This window comes from Leuciscus leuciscus (genome assembly GCF_965113295.1).
Source record: "Leuciscus leuciscus genome assembly, chromosome: 15".
NCBI classification, from domain to species: domain Eukaryota; kingdom Metazoa; phylum Chordata; class Actinopteri; order Cypriniformes; family Leuciscidae; genus Leuciscus; species Leuciscus leuciscus.
The window spans coordinates 40,767,715-40,784,296 of NC_138739.1; the positions used below are offsets into that span (position 1 = coordinate 40,767,715).

A 16,582-nucleotide genomic window follows, 5' to 3' on the forward strand; every position below is an offset into this window, starting at 1 on the left:
ACTAGCAGATATCACCATGAAACTTTCCCAGTTGATTGCCTACATTAAGATGAGAAAAAAATGTATTACAAGTTTTCTGTAATTTAATGTTTAAATATGCAAATTAGGCAATATCTAATTAAATATGCGCTAATTTGCATATATTTTAAAAAACGAAATCTGAGTATTGGATAAAGCCAGGTTAAAAATAATTTTTTCATTGTGTTCACATATTAGATGGGGAAAAAAAGAGGGATTTATGGATATCTACTTTTGTTATCCTGTAAATCAGAATCAATAGCCTTAAAAAAAGATTCTCGCCATGTTTTTTGGAATAAAATGTTATATAAATCAGGCTAGGAATAATATATTTACAAATCCCTCTGTAAATGTCTTCATAATATAACTAGGTACAAGACTGGAGAGTTTGGTGTATATATGTGCTACTGAAGTGGAGATTTCGGACTTGGAGTTTGAGAGAAAAGTCATTTTGAGAAAACGGGCTTTAAAGATTTATCATCAGCCAATGAGATTGCGCATTCAGCCCTTTTACTTTCACGATTGGTTGCTGATAGACAGGAAATGACCATATTTGGATCCGACAGCATTGTACAGGAGAGAGAGAGCTTTCCAGCGGTGTGTGTGATGACAGGGAGCAGACAGAGATCGTGTTGATTAAGAACGCCAACTTTTGTTGAATTTATGAGAAATCTACAGACGCAAACAGACAAAGTGTAGTAAAATAAAGGCCTAAATGTGTATTTCAGACTTTTTTTTCACCACAAGTCTGAAAGAAGACATGCTATTGAAGACGAATATCACAAAATCTCAAAATTGACCAGTAAAAAATGCCTACCGTGTCTCGCCTTGATTCGTTGTAAATTAATAATGTACATATTTGGTTAAATTCGATTCCCTATTTTCGTTTTCGAAACTTGGTGTTGGTTGGTCCGATCGTACAGTGACAGCCCTAGAATATCCTATAAAATGCTCTGATGTCCACAAGGTTACATTTTTCCAGACAAAATCCAGTTGTTTCAATAGAAATCCAGAGACAATCGTGAATTTTTTGGTTTCAAAAGATTGGTGAGTTTTGAAAGATTAATTCCCCGCTTTGACCAGCAGAAAGCTAATGAGCTGATGCAGTTCTCCTAGAGCACAGTCATGCTCTTCTGTGGAGAAAACACAGACTCTCGAGTCTCTCAACCCACTGTGAACTAGGGCTGGTGAAGGTTATCCAGTCGTAACAGAGGATGTGTACAAGAACTGCCCGTTTGAGTTTTAAAGGAGAGCACAACTCACACAGAAGTCACTTTGAAACCAAGCGTCTTTCTGTTGGTCAACATGGCGGATTCGTGTGACGAGCTGAGCCTGATTGTGAGCGCTGTCATCATCAGCAAGGCACTTCTCACACGTTACGCCTGTAGAGATCGGGATGGGTCGAGTCGGGCTTTGACAGGGATGAGCTGTAACTGTGTGTCCAGGGTTTAATCGGGCCTCAGGGAAAACAGCAAGCCTTGCTGTCTCTAGAGCAAAGCCAACACTTGTACTTGATGTATTTAATGTTTTCTAAATGAGATCTAGATGACTGAACCCGAGAAGGAAGTGGGCGGCTTTGACACTCGTGCTTATTCAGAGTAATCCTAGATTTGGTATTTTGTGTTCATTGCAGTGACAGTGCAAAACATTGAAGTGTTCATTTTTAGCATGATGACTCAGACATGCTCTTGTTGTTTTTGTTGTATAATGAACACAAGTTAATATCATTGTCTTAACGAATTATTCTATAAATATGGTGTCAAACATGTTCATTGACTTCTTAAGAAACTCCATATTAAAGGAATCCTTCTATAATATTTTATTAAATAACATAAAAAGGATTTGAATCTACACTGTTTTCCGTGTGTGTGTGTGTGTGTGTGTGTGTGTGTACATTTACACATTCACCAGATGCCTGAAGACTCAGGGTATTTGGTGTACCACTTTAATTATAACCTTTTATTTAGTGATTTAGTTTTCCCTGGTTAAACATTAGTGCAAAAAAAGTCTTAAAAAGCAAAGTAGTTAATAATTAACTGGAAACAGTGACTTTATTTCATGTTATTGGTGAAATGCAACAAAAAAATTGAAAAGTACATTTAAGAGTAAATATTTGATAATATATAAATATGTAATAATAAATAAGATATTTTTTTATATATATTTTATTTATTTACTTACTGTTAGGTTTATATATATATATATATATATATATATATATATATATATATATATATATATATATATATATATATATATATATATATATATATATATTTATTATTGGTCTGTTTAATGTTTGTGCGAAAGTTTATTTAAAAAAAAGTTTTAATGGTATTATTTTGCTCATTTTAATCTGATCACTTTTCATTCATTGAAATGAAATAAATATGAACTGAAATAAAATATTTTATCAATTGAAACTTATTTTATTTCTGCTAATCTAACATTTTCATTTGGTTCAAGCTGCAGTGCTAAAATAACTTTAACTCAATTAAAATATAACTTAATAAAACACTATGTAGACATTTATGCATATATATAAAATATTAATTACTGAATTCAAAACTAATCCAGCAGTTTAAATTCACATGTCTTGCCACAGCGTCACACTATAGTGCTTTTAATTGTGGTTGTGTTATGTGTGTGTGTGCAGGCTGCAGGACAAGGTCCAGGAGACGATTGAAGCGCTGCGATTGGCTGGGATCAAGGTGTGGGTGTTGACCGGTGACAAGCACGAGACGGCGGTCAGCGTGAGCCTCTCCTGTGGTCATTTCCACCGCACCATGAACATCCTGGAGCTGGTGCAGCAGAGATCAGACAACGAGTGCGCCGAGCAGCTCCGCAGGCTCGCCAGGAGGTACACCACTCGTGCCTGACGTCATACTGATGCCATACATGTGACCCTGGACCACAGAACCAGTCACACGGGTCCAGTTTTTCAAATTGAGATGTGTATATCATCTGAAAGCTGAATAAATAAGCTTTACATTGATGTATGGTTTGTTAGGATGTATATTTGGTCGAGATACAACTGTTGAAAAATGAAAATCTGGAATCTGAGGGTGCAAAAAAATCTAAACATTGAGAAAATCTCCTTTAAAGTTGTGCATTTATGTTCATGATTGTGCTGCATTCACTCACAAAGATAATTTTTTATATATATTTACGGTAGGAAATTTAGAAAATATCTTCATGGAACATGATCTTTACTTAATATCCTAATGATTTTTTGGCATAAAAGAAAATTCGATAATTTTGACCCATACAATGTATTGTTGGCTATTGCCACCGTGCGACATGTGACTGGTTTTGTGATCCAGGGTCATATATAGTGGCCAATAAGGCCTGCACTCTCAAAACAACGACGAAAACTCTTACTATTTTAGGTTACACTTTATTTTAAGATGATGTTACAGTGTATTTATATATTTAAGTACTTAGTAATATTAATCGACTACATGTACTTACTATAGTATAGGGTTAGGGTAGGATTAGGGTTTTGGTTGAGGGTTAACTGTGTGTAATTATGCATAATTTACTGTTATTACTATGGTAAATACATGTAACAAATGTAACAAGGACACTGTAAAATAGTGTTACCCTATTTCATTTGTTAATTCATCAGGGCAAGTGAAAATGTGACCATTTTAAGGCTTAGAAGAAGCCCTGAACTCATGTGTTGTTGTTGGAGAAATGTTAAGCTGGTGTGTTTGAGATGGGTGTGATGGTGTGCCTGTGTTTGTCCAGGATCAAAGAGGATCATGTGATCCAGCACGGGCTGGTGGTGGACGGGGCGAGTCTTTCTCTGGCTCTGCGGGAACATGAGAAACTCTTCATGGATGTGTGTAAGAACTGCTCAGCGGTGCTGTGCTGCAGAATGGCTCCTCTCCAGAAAGCCAAGGTGAGTTACCTTACCCCTTCGTGTGTGTGTGTTCAGGCCAGAGGTCGCACACACTTATACGCTATATTGCCCCACACTACCCTGTTGTTTTCGTAGCGCTGGTGTTAAAGGCTCCTGTGTGTTTGGCAGGTGGTGAGACTGTTGAAGACTTCCCCAGAGAAGCCCATTACATTAGCCATCGGAGATGGAGCCAATGATGTCAGCATGATCCAAGAGGCTCACGTTGGTATCGGTAGGTGTCCGAACAGGAACTTACAGGGATGGTTCACCCAAAAATGAAAATTAGCCCATGATTTACTCACCCTAAAGCCATCCTAGGTGTTTATGACATACTTATTTCAGTCGTGTAAGAAAATGCATGGCTCCACTTCAGAAGACATTTATTAACCCCCCGGAGCCGTGAGATGCACTTTGATCATGGACGGATGCACTTTGATCATGGAGAGATGCATTTTGATCATGGAGAGATGCACTTTGATCATGGAGAGATGCACTTTGATCATGGAGAGATGCACTTTGATCATGGATAGATGCACTTTGATCATGGAGAGATGCACTTTGATCATGGATAGATGCACTTTGATCATGGAGAGATGCACTTTGATCATGGACGGATGCACTTTGATCATGGATAGATGCACTTTGATCATGGAGAGATGCACTTTGATCATGGAGAGATGCATTTTGATCATGGAGAGATGCACTTTGATCATGGAGAGATGCACTTTGATCATGGACGGATGCACTTTGATCATGATAGATGCACTTTAGATGCACTTTGATCATGGAGAGATGCACTGCACTTTGATCATGGAGAGATGCACGAGATGCACTTTGATCATGGAGAGATGCACTTTGATCAGGTATAGATGCACTTTGATCAGGTATAGATGCACTTTGATCAGGTATAGATGCACTTTGATCATGATAGATGCACTTTGATCATGGATAGATGCACTTTGATCATGATAGATGCACTTTGATCATGGAGAGATGCACTTTGATCATGGAGAGATGCACTTTGATCATGGATAGATGCACTTTGATCATGGATAGATGCACTTTGATCATGATAGATGCACTTTGATCATGATAGATGCACTGATCATGGAGAGATGCACTTTGATCATGGAGAGATGCACTTTGATCATGGATAGATGCACTTTGATCATGGATAGATGCACTTTGATCATGGATAGATGCACTTTGATCATGGATAGATGCACTTTGATCAGGTATAGATGCACTTTGATCATGATAGATGCACTTTGATCATGATAGATGCACTTTGATCATGGATAGATGCACTTTGATCATGATAGATGCACTTTGATCATGGATAGATGCACTTTGATCATGGATAGATGCACTTTGATCATGGAGAGATGCACTTTGATCATGATAGATGCACTTTGATCATGATAGATGCACTTTGATCATGATAGATGCACTTTGATCATGGAGAGATGCACTTTGATCATGGATAGATGCACTTTGATCATGATAGATGCACTTTGATCATGGATAGATGCACTTTGATCATGGATAGATGCACTTTGATCATGGATAGATGCACTTTGATCATGGATAGATGCACTTTGATCATGGATAGATGCACTTTGATCATGGACAGATGCACTTTATCATGGATTGATGCACTTTAATCATGGATGGATGCACTCATGGATGGATGCACTTAAATCATGGATGGATGCACTTAAAGCTGCCGTCGGCACTATTTTTTTTTATCATATTCAGTGAAATTGACACTATAATCCGACAGAACAACATAAATAAGATGGTTTTAGAAAAAAACCCGAGCTTCTAACTCCACCTGGAGCGTGTTATTTGTTTTGCAAAAATCCACCGCTCCCGGATCATCGGGTCCAATCAGCGCAGGGGGGTGTGAGATCTGACTGTCAATCACAGGTCGTGCACACGCCACAGATCCCCCCTCACTCGCGCACGTTAATATCACACGCACACGCCACGCCTGAAGTTCGCCTGGAGATTGCATGAAGCGTGATGGCGGAGAGAAAATCTACTAACAAGCTTCCAATTCCTCGGTTATTGCTATCTATGGATAGATTAGCCAGGGCAGCCTACCTCCGAGTCCATGGTGTTGATAGATGCTGAAGAGACGGACGCGTTCACAGAAAATCAGATACACACGCACAGTGACGCACTGACGAGCGCGACCTCGATGGGAGGGTGCTCGCTGGTAGTGGGGAGGGGCATGAGAGTTGTAAACATTCAAAATTTTGGCTAATCGACCCAATCTGCCAGACTTGCCAACTGCAGCTTTAAATCATGGATGGATGCACTTAAATCATGGATAGATTTGATCATGGATAGATGCACTTTGATCATGGATGGATGCACTTTGATCATGGATGGATGCATTTTGATCATGGATAGATGCACTTTGATCATAGATGCACTTTGATCATGGAGAGATGCACTTTGATCATGATAGATGCACTTTGATCATGGATGGATGCATTTTGATCATGGATAGATGCACTTTGATCATGGATAGATGCACTTTGATCATGATAGATGCACTTTGATCATGGATGGATGCATTTTGATCATGGATAGATGCACTTTGATCATGATAGATGCACTTTGATCATGGATAGATGCACTTTGATCATGGATAGATGCACTTTGATCATGGAGAGATGCACTTTGATCATGATAGATGCACTTTGATCATGATAGATGCACTTTGATCATGATAGATGCACTTTGATCATGGAGAGATGCACTTTGATCATGGATAGATGCACTTTGATCATGATAGATGCACTTTGATCATGGATAGATGCACTTTGATCATGGATAGATGCACTTTGATCATGGATAGATGCACTTTGATCATGGATAGATGCACTTTGATCATGGATAGATTTGATCATGGATAGATGCACTTTGATCATGGATGGATGCACTTTGATCATGGATGGATGCATTTTGATCATGGATAGATGCACTTTGATCATAGATGCACTTTGATCATGGAGAGATGCACTTTGATCATGATAGATGCACTTTGATCATGGATGGATGCATTTTGATCATGGATAGATGCACTTTGATCATGGATAGATGCACTTTGATCATGATAGATGCACTTTGATCATGGATGGATGCATTTTGATCATGGATAGATGCACTTTGATCATGATAGATGCACTTTGATCATGGATAGATGCACTTTGATCATGGAGAGATGCACTTTGATCATGGATAGATGCACTTTGATCATGATAGATGCACTTTGATCATGGATAGATGCACTTTCATCATGGATAGATGCACTTTGATCATGGATAGATGCACTTTGATCATGTATAGATGCACTTTTATCATGGACAGATGCACTTTATCATGGATTGATGCACTTTAATCATGGATGGATGCACTCATGGATGGATGCACTTAAATCATGGATGGATGCACTTAAAGCTGCCGTCGGCACTATTTTTTTTATCATATTCAGTGAAATTGACACTATAATCCGACAGAACAACATAAATAAGATGGTTTTAGAAAAAAACCCGAGCTTCTAACTCCACCTGGAGCGTGTTATTTGTTTTGCAAAAATCCCCCGCTCCCGGATCATCGGGTCCAATCAGCGCAGGGGGGTGTGAGATCTGACTGTCAATCACAGGTCGTGCACACGCCACAGATCCCCCCTCACTCGCGCACGTTAATATCACACGCACACGCCACGCCTGAAGTTCGCCTGGAGATTGCATGAAGCGTGATGGCGGAGAGAAAATCTACTAACAAGCTTCCAATTCCTCGGTTATTGCTATCTATGGATAGATTAGCCAGGGCAGCCTACCTCCGAGTCCATGGTGTTGATAGATGCTGAAGAGACGGACGCGTTCACAGAAAATCAGATACACACGCACAGTGACGCACTGACGAGCACGACCTCGATGGGAGGGTGCTCGCTGGTAGTGGGGAGGGGCATGAGAGTTGTAAACATTCAAAATTTTGGCTAATCGACCCAATCTGCCAGACTTGCCAACTGCAGATTTAAATCATGGATGGATGCACTTAAATCATGGATAGATGCACTTTGATCATGGATAGATTTGATCATGGATGGATGCACTTTGATCATGGATGGATGCATTTTGATCATGGATAGATGCACTTTGATCATAGATGCACTTTGATCATGGAGAGATGCACTTTGATCATGATAGATGCACTTTGATCATGGATGGATGCACTTTGATCATGGATAGATGCACTTTGATCATGGATAGATGCACTTTGATCATGGATAGATGCACTTTGATCATGGACAGATGCACTTTAATCATGGACAGATGCACTTTAATCATGGATAGATTAACTTTTATCATGGATGGATGCACTTTGATCATGGATAGATGCATTTTGATCATGGATAGATGCACTTTGATCATGGATAGATGCACTTTGATCATGGATAGATGCACTTTGATCATGGATAGATGCACTTTGATCATGGATGGATGCATTTTGTTCATGGATAGATGCACTTTGATCATGGATAGATGCACTTTGATCATGATAGATGCACTTTGATCATGGATGGATGCATTTTGATCATGGATAGATGCACTTTGATCATGGATAGATGCACTTTGATCATGGATAGATGCACTTTGATCATGGACAGATGCACTTTAATCATGGATAGATGCACTTTTATCATGGATAGATGAACTTTTATCATGGACGGATGCACTTTTATCATGGACGGATGCACTTTGATGGACTTCAAAACAGAAACCTCCATTCACTGCCATTATAAAGCTTGGAAGAGCCAGGACATTTTTTTTATATAACTCCGATTGTATTTGTCTGAAGGAAGAAAGTCTTGAGGGCGAGTAAATCACGGGCTAATTTTCATTTTTGGCTGAACCACTTTAACCACTTGCAATTCGGATGTTATTGCCGGAATATCAATGAAGCTAACTGAATTAAACTCTATACAGGAATCATGGGCAAAGAAGGAAGACAGGCCGTGAGAAACAGCGACTATGCAATCGCGAGGTTCAAGTTCCTCTCCAAATTGCTGCTTGTACACGGCCATTTCTACTACGTTAGAATAGCAACCCTTGTGCAATACTTTTTCTACAAGGTACGTTTTCTCGGAGTGGAAGCCTTTTGTGTTGCTTTCCAGAGATTTGCGTTCTCATAATGGTCTTTGTTTTCTTTTCTTGTAGAATGTGTGCTTTATCACTCCCCAGTTTTTATACCAGTTCTTCTGCTTGTTCTCACAGCAAGTAAGTGTGTCCTGATGTCATGTCGTATGTCAGTGTTGTACAGTCCTTAACCCGTGTGCTGTGTTTAAAACCCTCTAACACCTTCTGTGTTCCTGGTCAAAAATGACTGTGTGTGAGTATATTGGAAAGTCTGGAGACCTTTTGAGGTGTGATCAGTGTGTGATTTCTCCTTCTCGCAGACTCTTTATGACAGCGTGTATCTGACGCTGTATAATATCTGCTTCACCTCTCTGCCCATACTGGTGTACAGTCTGTTTGAGCAGCTGGTGCATCCACACGTTCTGCAGAGCAAACCAGCACTTTACAGGTACACCAGCACACGTCACTGACGGCTCGGAACTGGACACGGGAAATAAATCTGATTTAATATATTACCAAAATAATACCAAAACCCTGAACACCAGATTTTAAAATCAGTCCATGACATGGTGCAATGAGTCAATTTAAACCAAACGGCACCGTCTTGTATTGTTTTACAAAAACAAACCTGGCTCTTAACAAAAATTTGTTTTAAAATAAAGTGCATACAATTAGAAAATCAAGTAGATTAAACCTAAACTCTCAGGGCAGATATTCAGTCATTTTAGTCAGTACTCTGATTAAAATGGCATATAGATGTAGTTGGTAAAAAATAATTTTACTTGACAAGAACATTATTTATGTATGGATGTCTGTATTTATGTGTATATATGTAGTTGTAGTATATATCAATGTAGTTAATAAATAGATAAGTAAATTTAGTACCAGGGTTATTGTTAATTAAAAGATTAATCATTACTTGAACAAAGCAACATCAACTGAAATGAAATGAAGAATAAAATACTTTTTACATTTTTATTTCAGCAACACAACATCATTTTTGTTCAGTTCAGGTTGAAACACTAAAATAACTCAAACTTAATAAAAACTAATATATATATATATATATATATATATATATATATATATATATATATATATATATATATATATATATTTGTTAAACTAATACAGTTTCAAAAACACATTTTTAAAAATTAAACAAAAATTTTAATGAAAACAGAACATATAAAAAATAAAATTGAATTCAAAATATGAACCAAAAAAGTAAGTTTTTCAATGACACTAAAGAATTATGATAATAAAATAACACCGTTTTGTAGTTAAACTTGAACTTAAATTTATGTTTTTGTTTGTTTTTCTTCTATTTATATTTTATTTCAATCAATAGTTTTATTTTGGCAATAATAGCACTGAGAAAATGTACCAGCTCTTTTTGTGCAGTAAATTAGTGTTGGTTTTAATTGAATGTTGATTGTAATTTGAGCCTTTATTTTCCCTTCATCAGAGACATCAGCAAAAATTCCCAGCTTTCCTTCAAAACCTTTTTGTACTGGACCTTCCTGGGCTTCTGCCACGCCTTCGTCTTCTTCTTCGGCTCCTACATCCTGATGGGAGAAGACACCACGCTGATGGGGAACGGACAGGTCAGCCTGATCTCTCCGGCTCTATCTCCCTCCTCTCCTCCTCTTCTGTCATCCACGCTCATGTGTGTCTGTGGCTCTACTCTCATTTGTGCTAGCATGAAAGTCTTTGAAATCCTCCACAAAGCGTTATGTATAGATCTCCGAGATGCTATCTGAATTATTCAGCTCGAAGGGCTTAAGGTAATGAATGCACTTAAACGTTAATAACCCTTACTTGGCCTCAGTGACTATTGATTAACTCCAGCTTACAGACACAAAGCATCAATCCTCAAACTGATTACGCCGTTATCTGGCACTTTTGTACCTCACTGTTAGGTGTCAGTGGATGTGGGCTTTTACTACTTATCCATATTCTCTCTCTTTTTCTGCTTCTCTCTTTCTCTTTCCTGCTGTGCATGCTCTCAGATTTTGCGAGCTAACAGGCAACTGGTAAGAGTTGAGTGGATTCCAGTTGATGCATGTGTCTTTCCTAATGACCAGCTGTCTCTGTGGTTTGCTTTAGCACGAGTGGCTCTAATCTGTGTTCTTTTGATACACTGCCATCCTCTATTACGACAAGCTTTGGAAGCGCTGCCTCACTCGCCTTATGCATGACAGCAAATGGCTTCCGACAAGCCGGAATCTCTGTGATATAAAGCGATTGAGCAGGGTTCATCACATGTTTCATTTTGGAGGAATTTATAGCCTCCAGATATTTAGTTTGCAGAGTCGCACTAGGGATGGGAAACACAGGGTATGATACCGATGGCTCACAATACCGATAATATCACGATACAGTAGGGTTGTCACAATATATCGCAATACAAAAATGCAACAATATGTATCGTTGGATAGTGACCATGTATTGTGTATAGTTCACCCAAAATAAATTACTGTGCGAGGAAATAATTCAAGTTTACAGAGTTTTAGTGTCAGTGCTACATTTAATGGTGAATATAATGTATAATAATGCAATGGGGGAATATTTGTGGGTCCTGATAATGCCACATGTCTGATGTTACCAGTAAAAAGTGGCCTACATTATTTTAAATATATCTAGTCAGTGACAGTGCAAACATATTCGTCTAAAATAATCCTGTATTTTCAGCTTCAGAATCATGAATATTGTTATTCTGGTGTCTCTATTGTCCTGTGCTTTGGGTTTCAGCACCAAATCTAATCCTATTCATTTACACACACAATGTAATACCAAATTTAGCATTTTTTGTTAACCTTTTATCATATGTCTTGGACACAATGATAACGATAACAATAATATCGTATCGTGAGTTCAGTATCGTTCAGTATCGTGATATGTATCCAATCGTGACATGAGGGTATCGTTGCTCCTCTACGATACAGCAATTCTGCGATCATCGCTATATTGATAGACAATCCTATAATGATACGTCACGATATCTGTCTTAACTGTGGAAACAAAATGCCTGTGAAAAGGTAAAGTGCATATTTTCTCTTTATTCAAGTCCGAACTGTTAGAAAACAGCACAAAAAGTAAATCAAATTTAAAATTATTTTAAGTAAATTAAACATTTTATGCTTATACTTTTATATTTTTGTGTTTAAACTGACACATTTAACTGCTTATCGACTTGTTTTATATAAACCTGGGAATAACATCTCAGTGTTTACCAGCTTCCTTAAAAACAAAATCTGGGAATAGTGTTGTTAAAAGGTACAGACTTGGGTATTTTAAAAATGTGACGGTACCAGCATTTTGAGCGCCGTTGAGCAGATTCTTAAACGCCTCTGATTGGCCATTGGGTTCACGCGCTCATCAGATATGTCTGTGATTGGCTACAATGATCAGCGCTTCCAAACCATGTTGTAAATAGACATCTTTGACGCGTCTATCAGCCCAAGTATCGATTAGCGCATCGCACGGAGAACGACAACGATATGTCGCCCTATCGATATTTTGTCCCACCCCTAATTCGCAACAACAACATCAAAAGGCGAATATTTTTGATACACTCTTTAAATATGTGTTTGTTTCTTGCAGATGTTCGGAAACTGGACGTTCGGCACTTTAGTCTTCACTGTGATGGTTATTACGGTAACGCTGAAGGTACGTCACAGGTGATTGCCACACCGTTGGGTTTGTAAACGAGCCGTGGGCTTCATGTGCACCGTTCTCTCCACAGCTGGCCTTAGAGACACACTTCTGGACGTGGATGAACCACTTCGTCACATGGGGCTCCATCGCCTTCTACTTCATCTTCTCCTTGTTTTACGGCGGCATCATCTGGTACAGTATTGCTGCTGTTTTCCCATAATGCCTACAGAAGGTTGTTCTCATGAAACGGTGGCATTTATTTCTAATTTTGTGCTTTTTTTTTTTTTTTTGGTTTGTTTCATTTGAAAGGTTAATCAATGAACTTTTATGTTTTCCAACTACATATCCAAAGTATTATAATCATCATAGAAATGATGGGTCTACCTTAGAAGAATGTGTCTTTCCCATTATTCAGATTAGTGGTCAACAAATATGAGTTATTAGGGCTGGGTATTGACACGCATTTCACAATTCGATTCGATTTTGATTCAATATTGATTATTTTGGATATCAGGTACAATACATGGCAAATTTTCTCAAGGAAAACAAATCTCTTAACTAATGCTGTAAACTAAGGGAGTCAGTTGTAGCCTATAGGCTTCATTAGCCTACTATAATACTGAAGGTACAAATTAACTGATTTGTATACAAACACTTAATAAAGTTATATGAAATATAAACATTTAAATGGTGGCTGTCATAAAAACCTGCCAGATTTATTCAAACATGCATTCAAAATTGAAGAGCATTAAAAATTATAATGAATATGTAATATGGTGCATATATTTAGCAAAATGCTCCTCTCTAGAGTTAATTCTTCTGGCTGACTGACGAGTTTATGGTCACTGGATATGGTTTTTCTGAGGTAAATGTGACGTTACATGACATTGTTTACAAGCTGTTTTACTGACGTCTTTCCACGGTTGAAACACTGATTGAGCGACTCCATGTCACATGATACGGACTTCGATAAGTTGTACTCTATCTTTTAACACACTTTCAGAAGCTCATTCATGTTTATCTCGCGCTGTAACTGGTATTATTAAGCCGGAAGAGAAGATCATGTGCTTCTCTAGAGCTGAGCCAGAGCGATCTCACGCCACAGCGACAACACGGTATTTATGTTTTTGAATTTCGTAAGAAAATAGACGTAATTTGAAATCTGAGACTTTGTTTCATATCAATAGTTACAAAGCACAAAGATTATTGTGATTTATTGGATGGGATGCGCAACAATGTTCCAATCATCCATCATCCATCAACTAATCGATTCTTGGGAATTAAGAATCGATATCGGTTCGTAAAAATGAGAATCGATTAAAATCGAGAAATCGATATTTTTTTACCCAGCCCTATGAGTTATCATTATCCCCAATCCTTAATATGGCGGTTACAACCTTGCATTGTAACTGGTCTTGTACACCACACAAATCCCTTCAATCTTCTACATTTAAATGTATTTATTTAATTAAATTAGTAAATTGTGATCCATTATAAATAATGGTCGACGGATATTGATTCTTTGATGGTCGATGCTGATATCTGATGGCTGATCAGATGGTACCGGCTATCTAATGAGGTATTTGACAGAACTGTTCAACAGAGATGGTAAAGAAGATGCACTGGTCCTCAGACGCTGTCAAAATAAAAGTCTGCTTCGCCTTAAAATTAAAGTCCCGTTTACGACACATCGGCCAAACGCAAAACCACTGGTGCCGATACTTTAAAAAATGCCAAATATCTGTCAATATATACGTATATCTTGGCTATATATATATCGGTTTACCACTAATTATTAAACTTTGAATCAATGACAGTTTGTTGAAACCTGTCGACTGAACTAGTACAGAACTACAGATGACAACATGTTTTGTTTGTTTTTTAACCAACATTTTTTTACAGATGTTTTGACGGGGCGTAGCGCTACATGGAAATGAGTGCAGGGTCTCGAAACGAGTTTTTAAAAGTTGATCTTGTACCTTTACACTCTGTTTTAAAAACATGCCGTTCATGCACAAGATTCTGACATGTATAGTCATTCTGAAATCTTAGATTTGTTGTTATTAAAGATTTTTTGCTTCAAATCCTTGCGCCGCAATCTAGAACGCTTCAAGTCTCTGGTTACTGGGTTTTATTTTTGTCCTGTGTGAGAAAGTGGAAGTCAGGGAACAATGTCCAAATAGATTGTTTTCCCCCTTCAAAACAGTGTTTATTGAATTGCGTTGATTTGCTGGTAAGAAACTGTTTGCTCTTACATTGTATCCGGCCCCACATGACCAGCAGCAATGTACTGGATTTTAGTCGAGATGTTGTGCTCAATATTTGGCTCTGCCTCTGAAACAATTGACCGTTCGCAAAGACCCGCCCCCTTTAGTTACTGTTGCTATGCCCGACAAGCCACGCCTCTCTCACACACACCATGTTCTCACACAGTGAAACACACATCGCGGAGCAGAGAGGACACTGACAACACACTGAGACAGGACAGACCAGGTTACTTCTGATATCAAACAAAGTCTCACCTTTCAAATTTGGTCATTTATTAATGAAATTTAAACAATAAATACCGTTTTGTGTCTCTTTAATGTGTCTGACCTTCTAAAGCTGCTCGTGAACCGATCATCTCTTCCTTCTAGTTCATTTATAGCATCAAATAAACATGAAAGAACATCAGAAGGAATGTTGTTTTAACTGCGGAAAGACGTCAGTACACTCTGTTTTCAAGTTCAAATCCTCCAACGTTAATCTACTAACTCTCCTGACTGCTTTGTCGGACAAAAATGGCGGATTCGGCGGATGGCGGATTATGATTGGTCAGATCGCCTGTCAATCAAACTCCCTGTGAAGGGTCAATTGCCCGTTTGCTCATTAGTTGGATATTTGACCGTTTCATCTAACTGGAGATGTTTTCCCCCCCTCCGTTAGGCCGTTCCTTCACACACAGGACATGTACTTCGTCTTTGTTCAGCTGCTGTCCAGCGGCTCGGCCTGGTTCGCCATCATCATCATCATCATCACCTGCCTGTTTCCTGATGTCATCAAGAAAGTCTTTTACAGGCACCTGCACCCAACCAGCACGCAGAAATCTCAGGTGAGCGTCGCACACTGCAAACACCGACTCAGATGGAGAGAGAGAGGCCAACATTTATGCTTTTCTCTAAGTGGACACTGATGAAGCAGCGAAGCATGTGTCTCACGTCACCGCATGAGTTCTCACCCAGCAGCTTCAGCTCACCTTCACCTGACCTCACTCAGACATACAGCATTACAAATATTACAAATCCTCTGCGTACGTCTGGACTCTGGAAGGGCAATGCATCTTGTCTGGTTGAATTATGAGAATAGATAACGGCAGGTTGAAGCGTCATGTTTATTTTTATTGGTTACTTTCTGTAAACAAGTGTTTGTGTGAAAAAAACGTCCTCACTGACAAGATGTTAAAGGTCCTCATTTACGTGACATAATGATTCCTCATTTGAGTGAGACTACGATTGTCAGCACTCCAACATTTTAGTAGTCCTTACCAATTCCAGTGTTTTTTATATTTATAACATGTGATATGGTTAAGCAACCTTACACAATCAAGAGTGCTGTTATCCTGAACACATCACGATTGAGAATGTGACTCTGATTTCAGACAAAAGTGCAATAAACAAGCAGTTATTGTTAGTGTCGCTTACGTTTTAGACACATTGACTGTTTCTGTTCTGTTTCCGCAGTGGAAATAGTTCCAAACAAAGACCACAGCAGAAACGCAGATCTCTAAGGAACACTTTTATTTTACACACTGTTTTTATTACTGAATGATTCAGTGTTTTGAACAAATCGGTCGAAGATTCAGTGACTC

General features: G+C 38.5%; 1 protein-coding gene across 6 annotated transcripts in view; it reads left to right on the forward strand.

Moving 5' to 3' along the window:
* Positions 1 to 16,582, forward strand: part of atp11b (ATPase phospholipid transporting 11B) — a 58,924-nt gene that overhangs the window by 23,977 nt on the left and 18,365 nt on the right. For all 6 annotated transcript variants that reach the window (XM_082138089.1, XM_082138085.1, XM_082138086.1 and 3 more), the window contains exons 19-28: positions 2,675 to 2,878; positions 3,769 to 3,922; positions 4,052 to 4,154; positions 8,926 to 9,071; positions 9,157 to 9,216; positions 9,396 to 9,523; positions 10,544 to 10,682; positions 12,682 to 12,747; positions 12,824 to 12,927; positions 15,661 to 15,826. In XM_082138089.1, the coding sequence (XP_081994215.1) occupies positions 2,675 to 2,878; positions 3,769 to 3,922; positions 4,052 to 4,154; positions 8,926 to 9,071; positions 9,157 to 9,216; positions 9,396 to 9,523; positions 10,544 to 10,682; positions 12,682 to 12,747; positions 12,824 to 12,927; positions 15,661 to 15,826 (1,270 nt within the window). The remainder of the gene's footprint in view (positions 1 to 2,674; positions 2,879 to 3,768; positions 3,923 to 4,051; positions 4,155 to 8,925; positions 9,072 to 9,156; positions 9,217 to 9,395; positions 9,524 to 10,543; positions 10,683 to 12,681; positions 12,748 to 12,823; positions 12,928 to 15,660; positions 15,827 to 16,582) is intronic.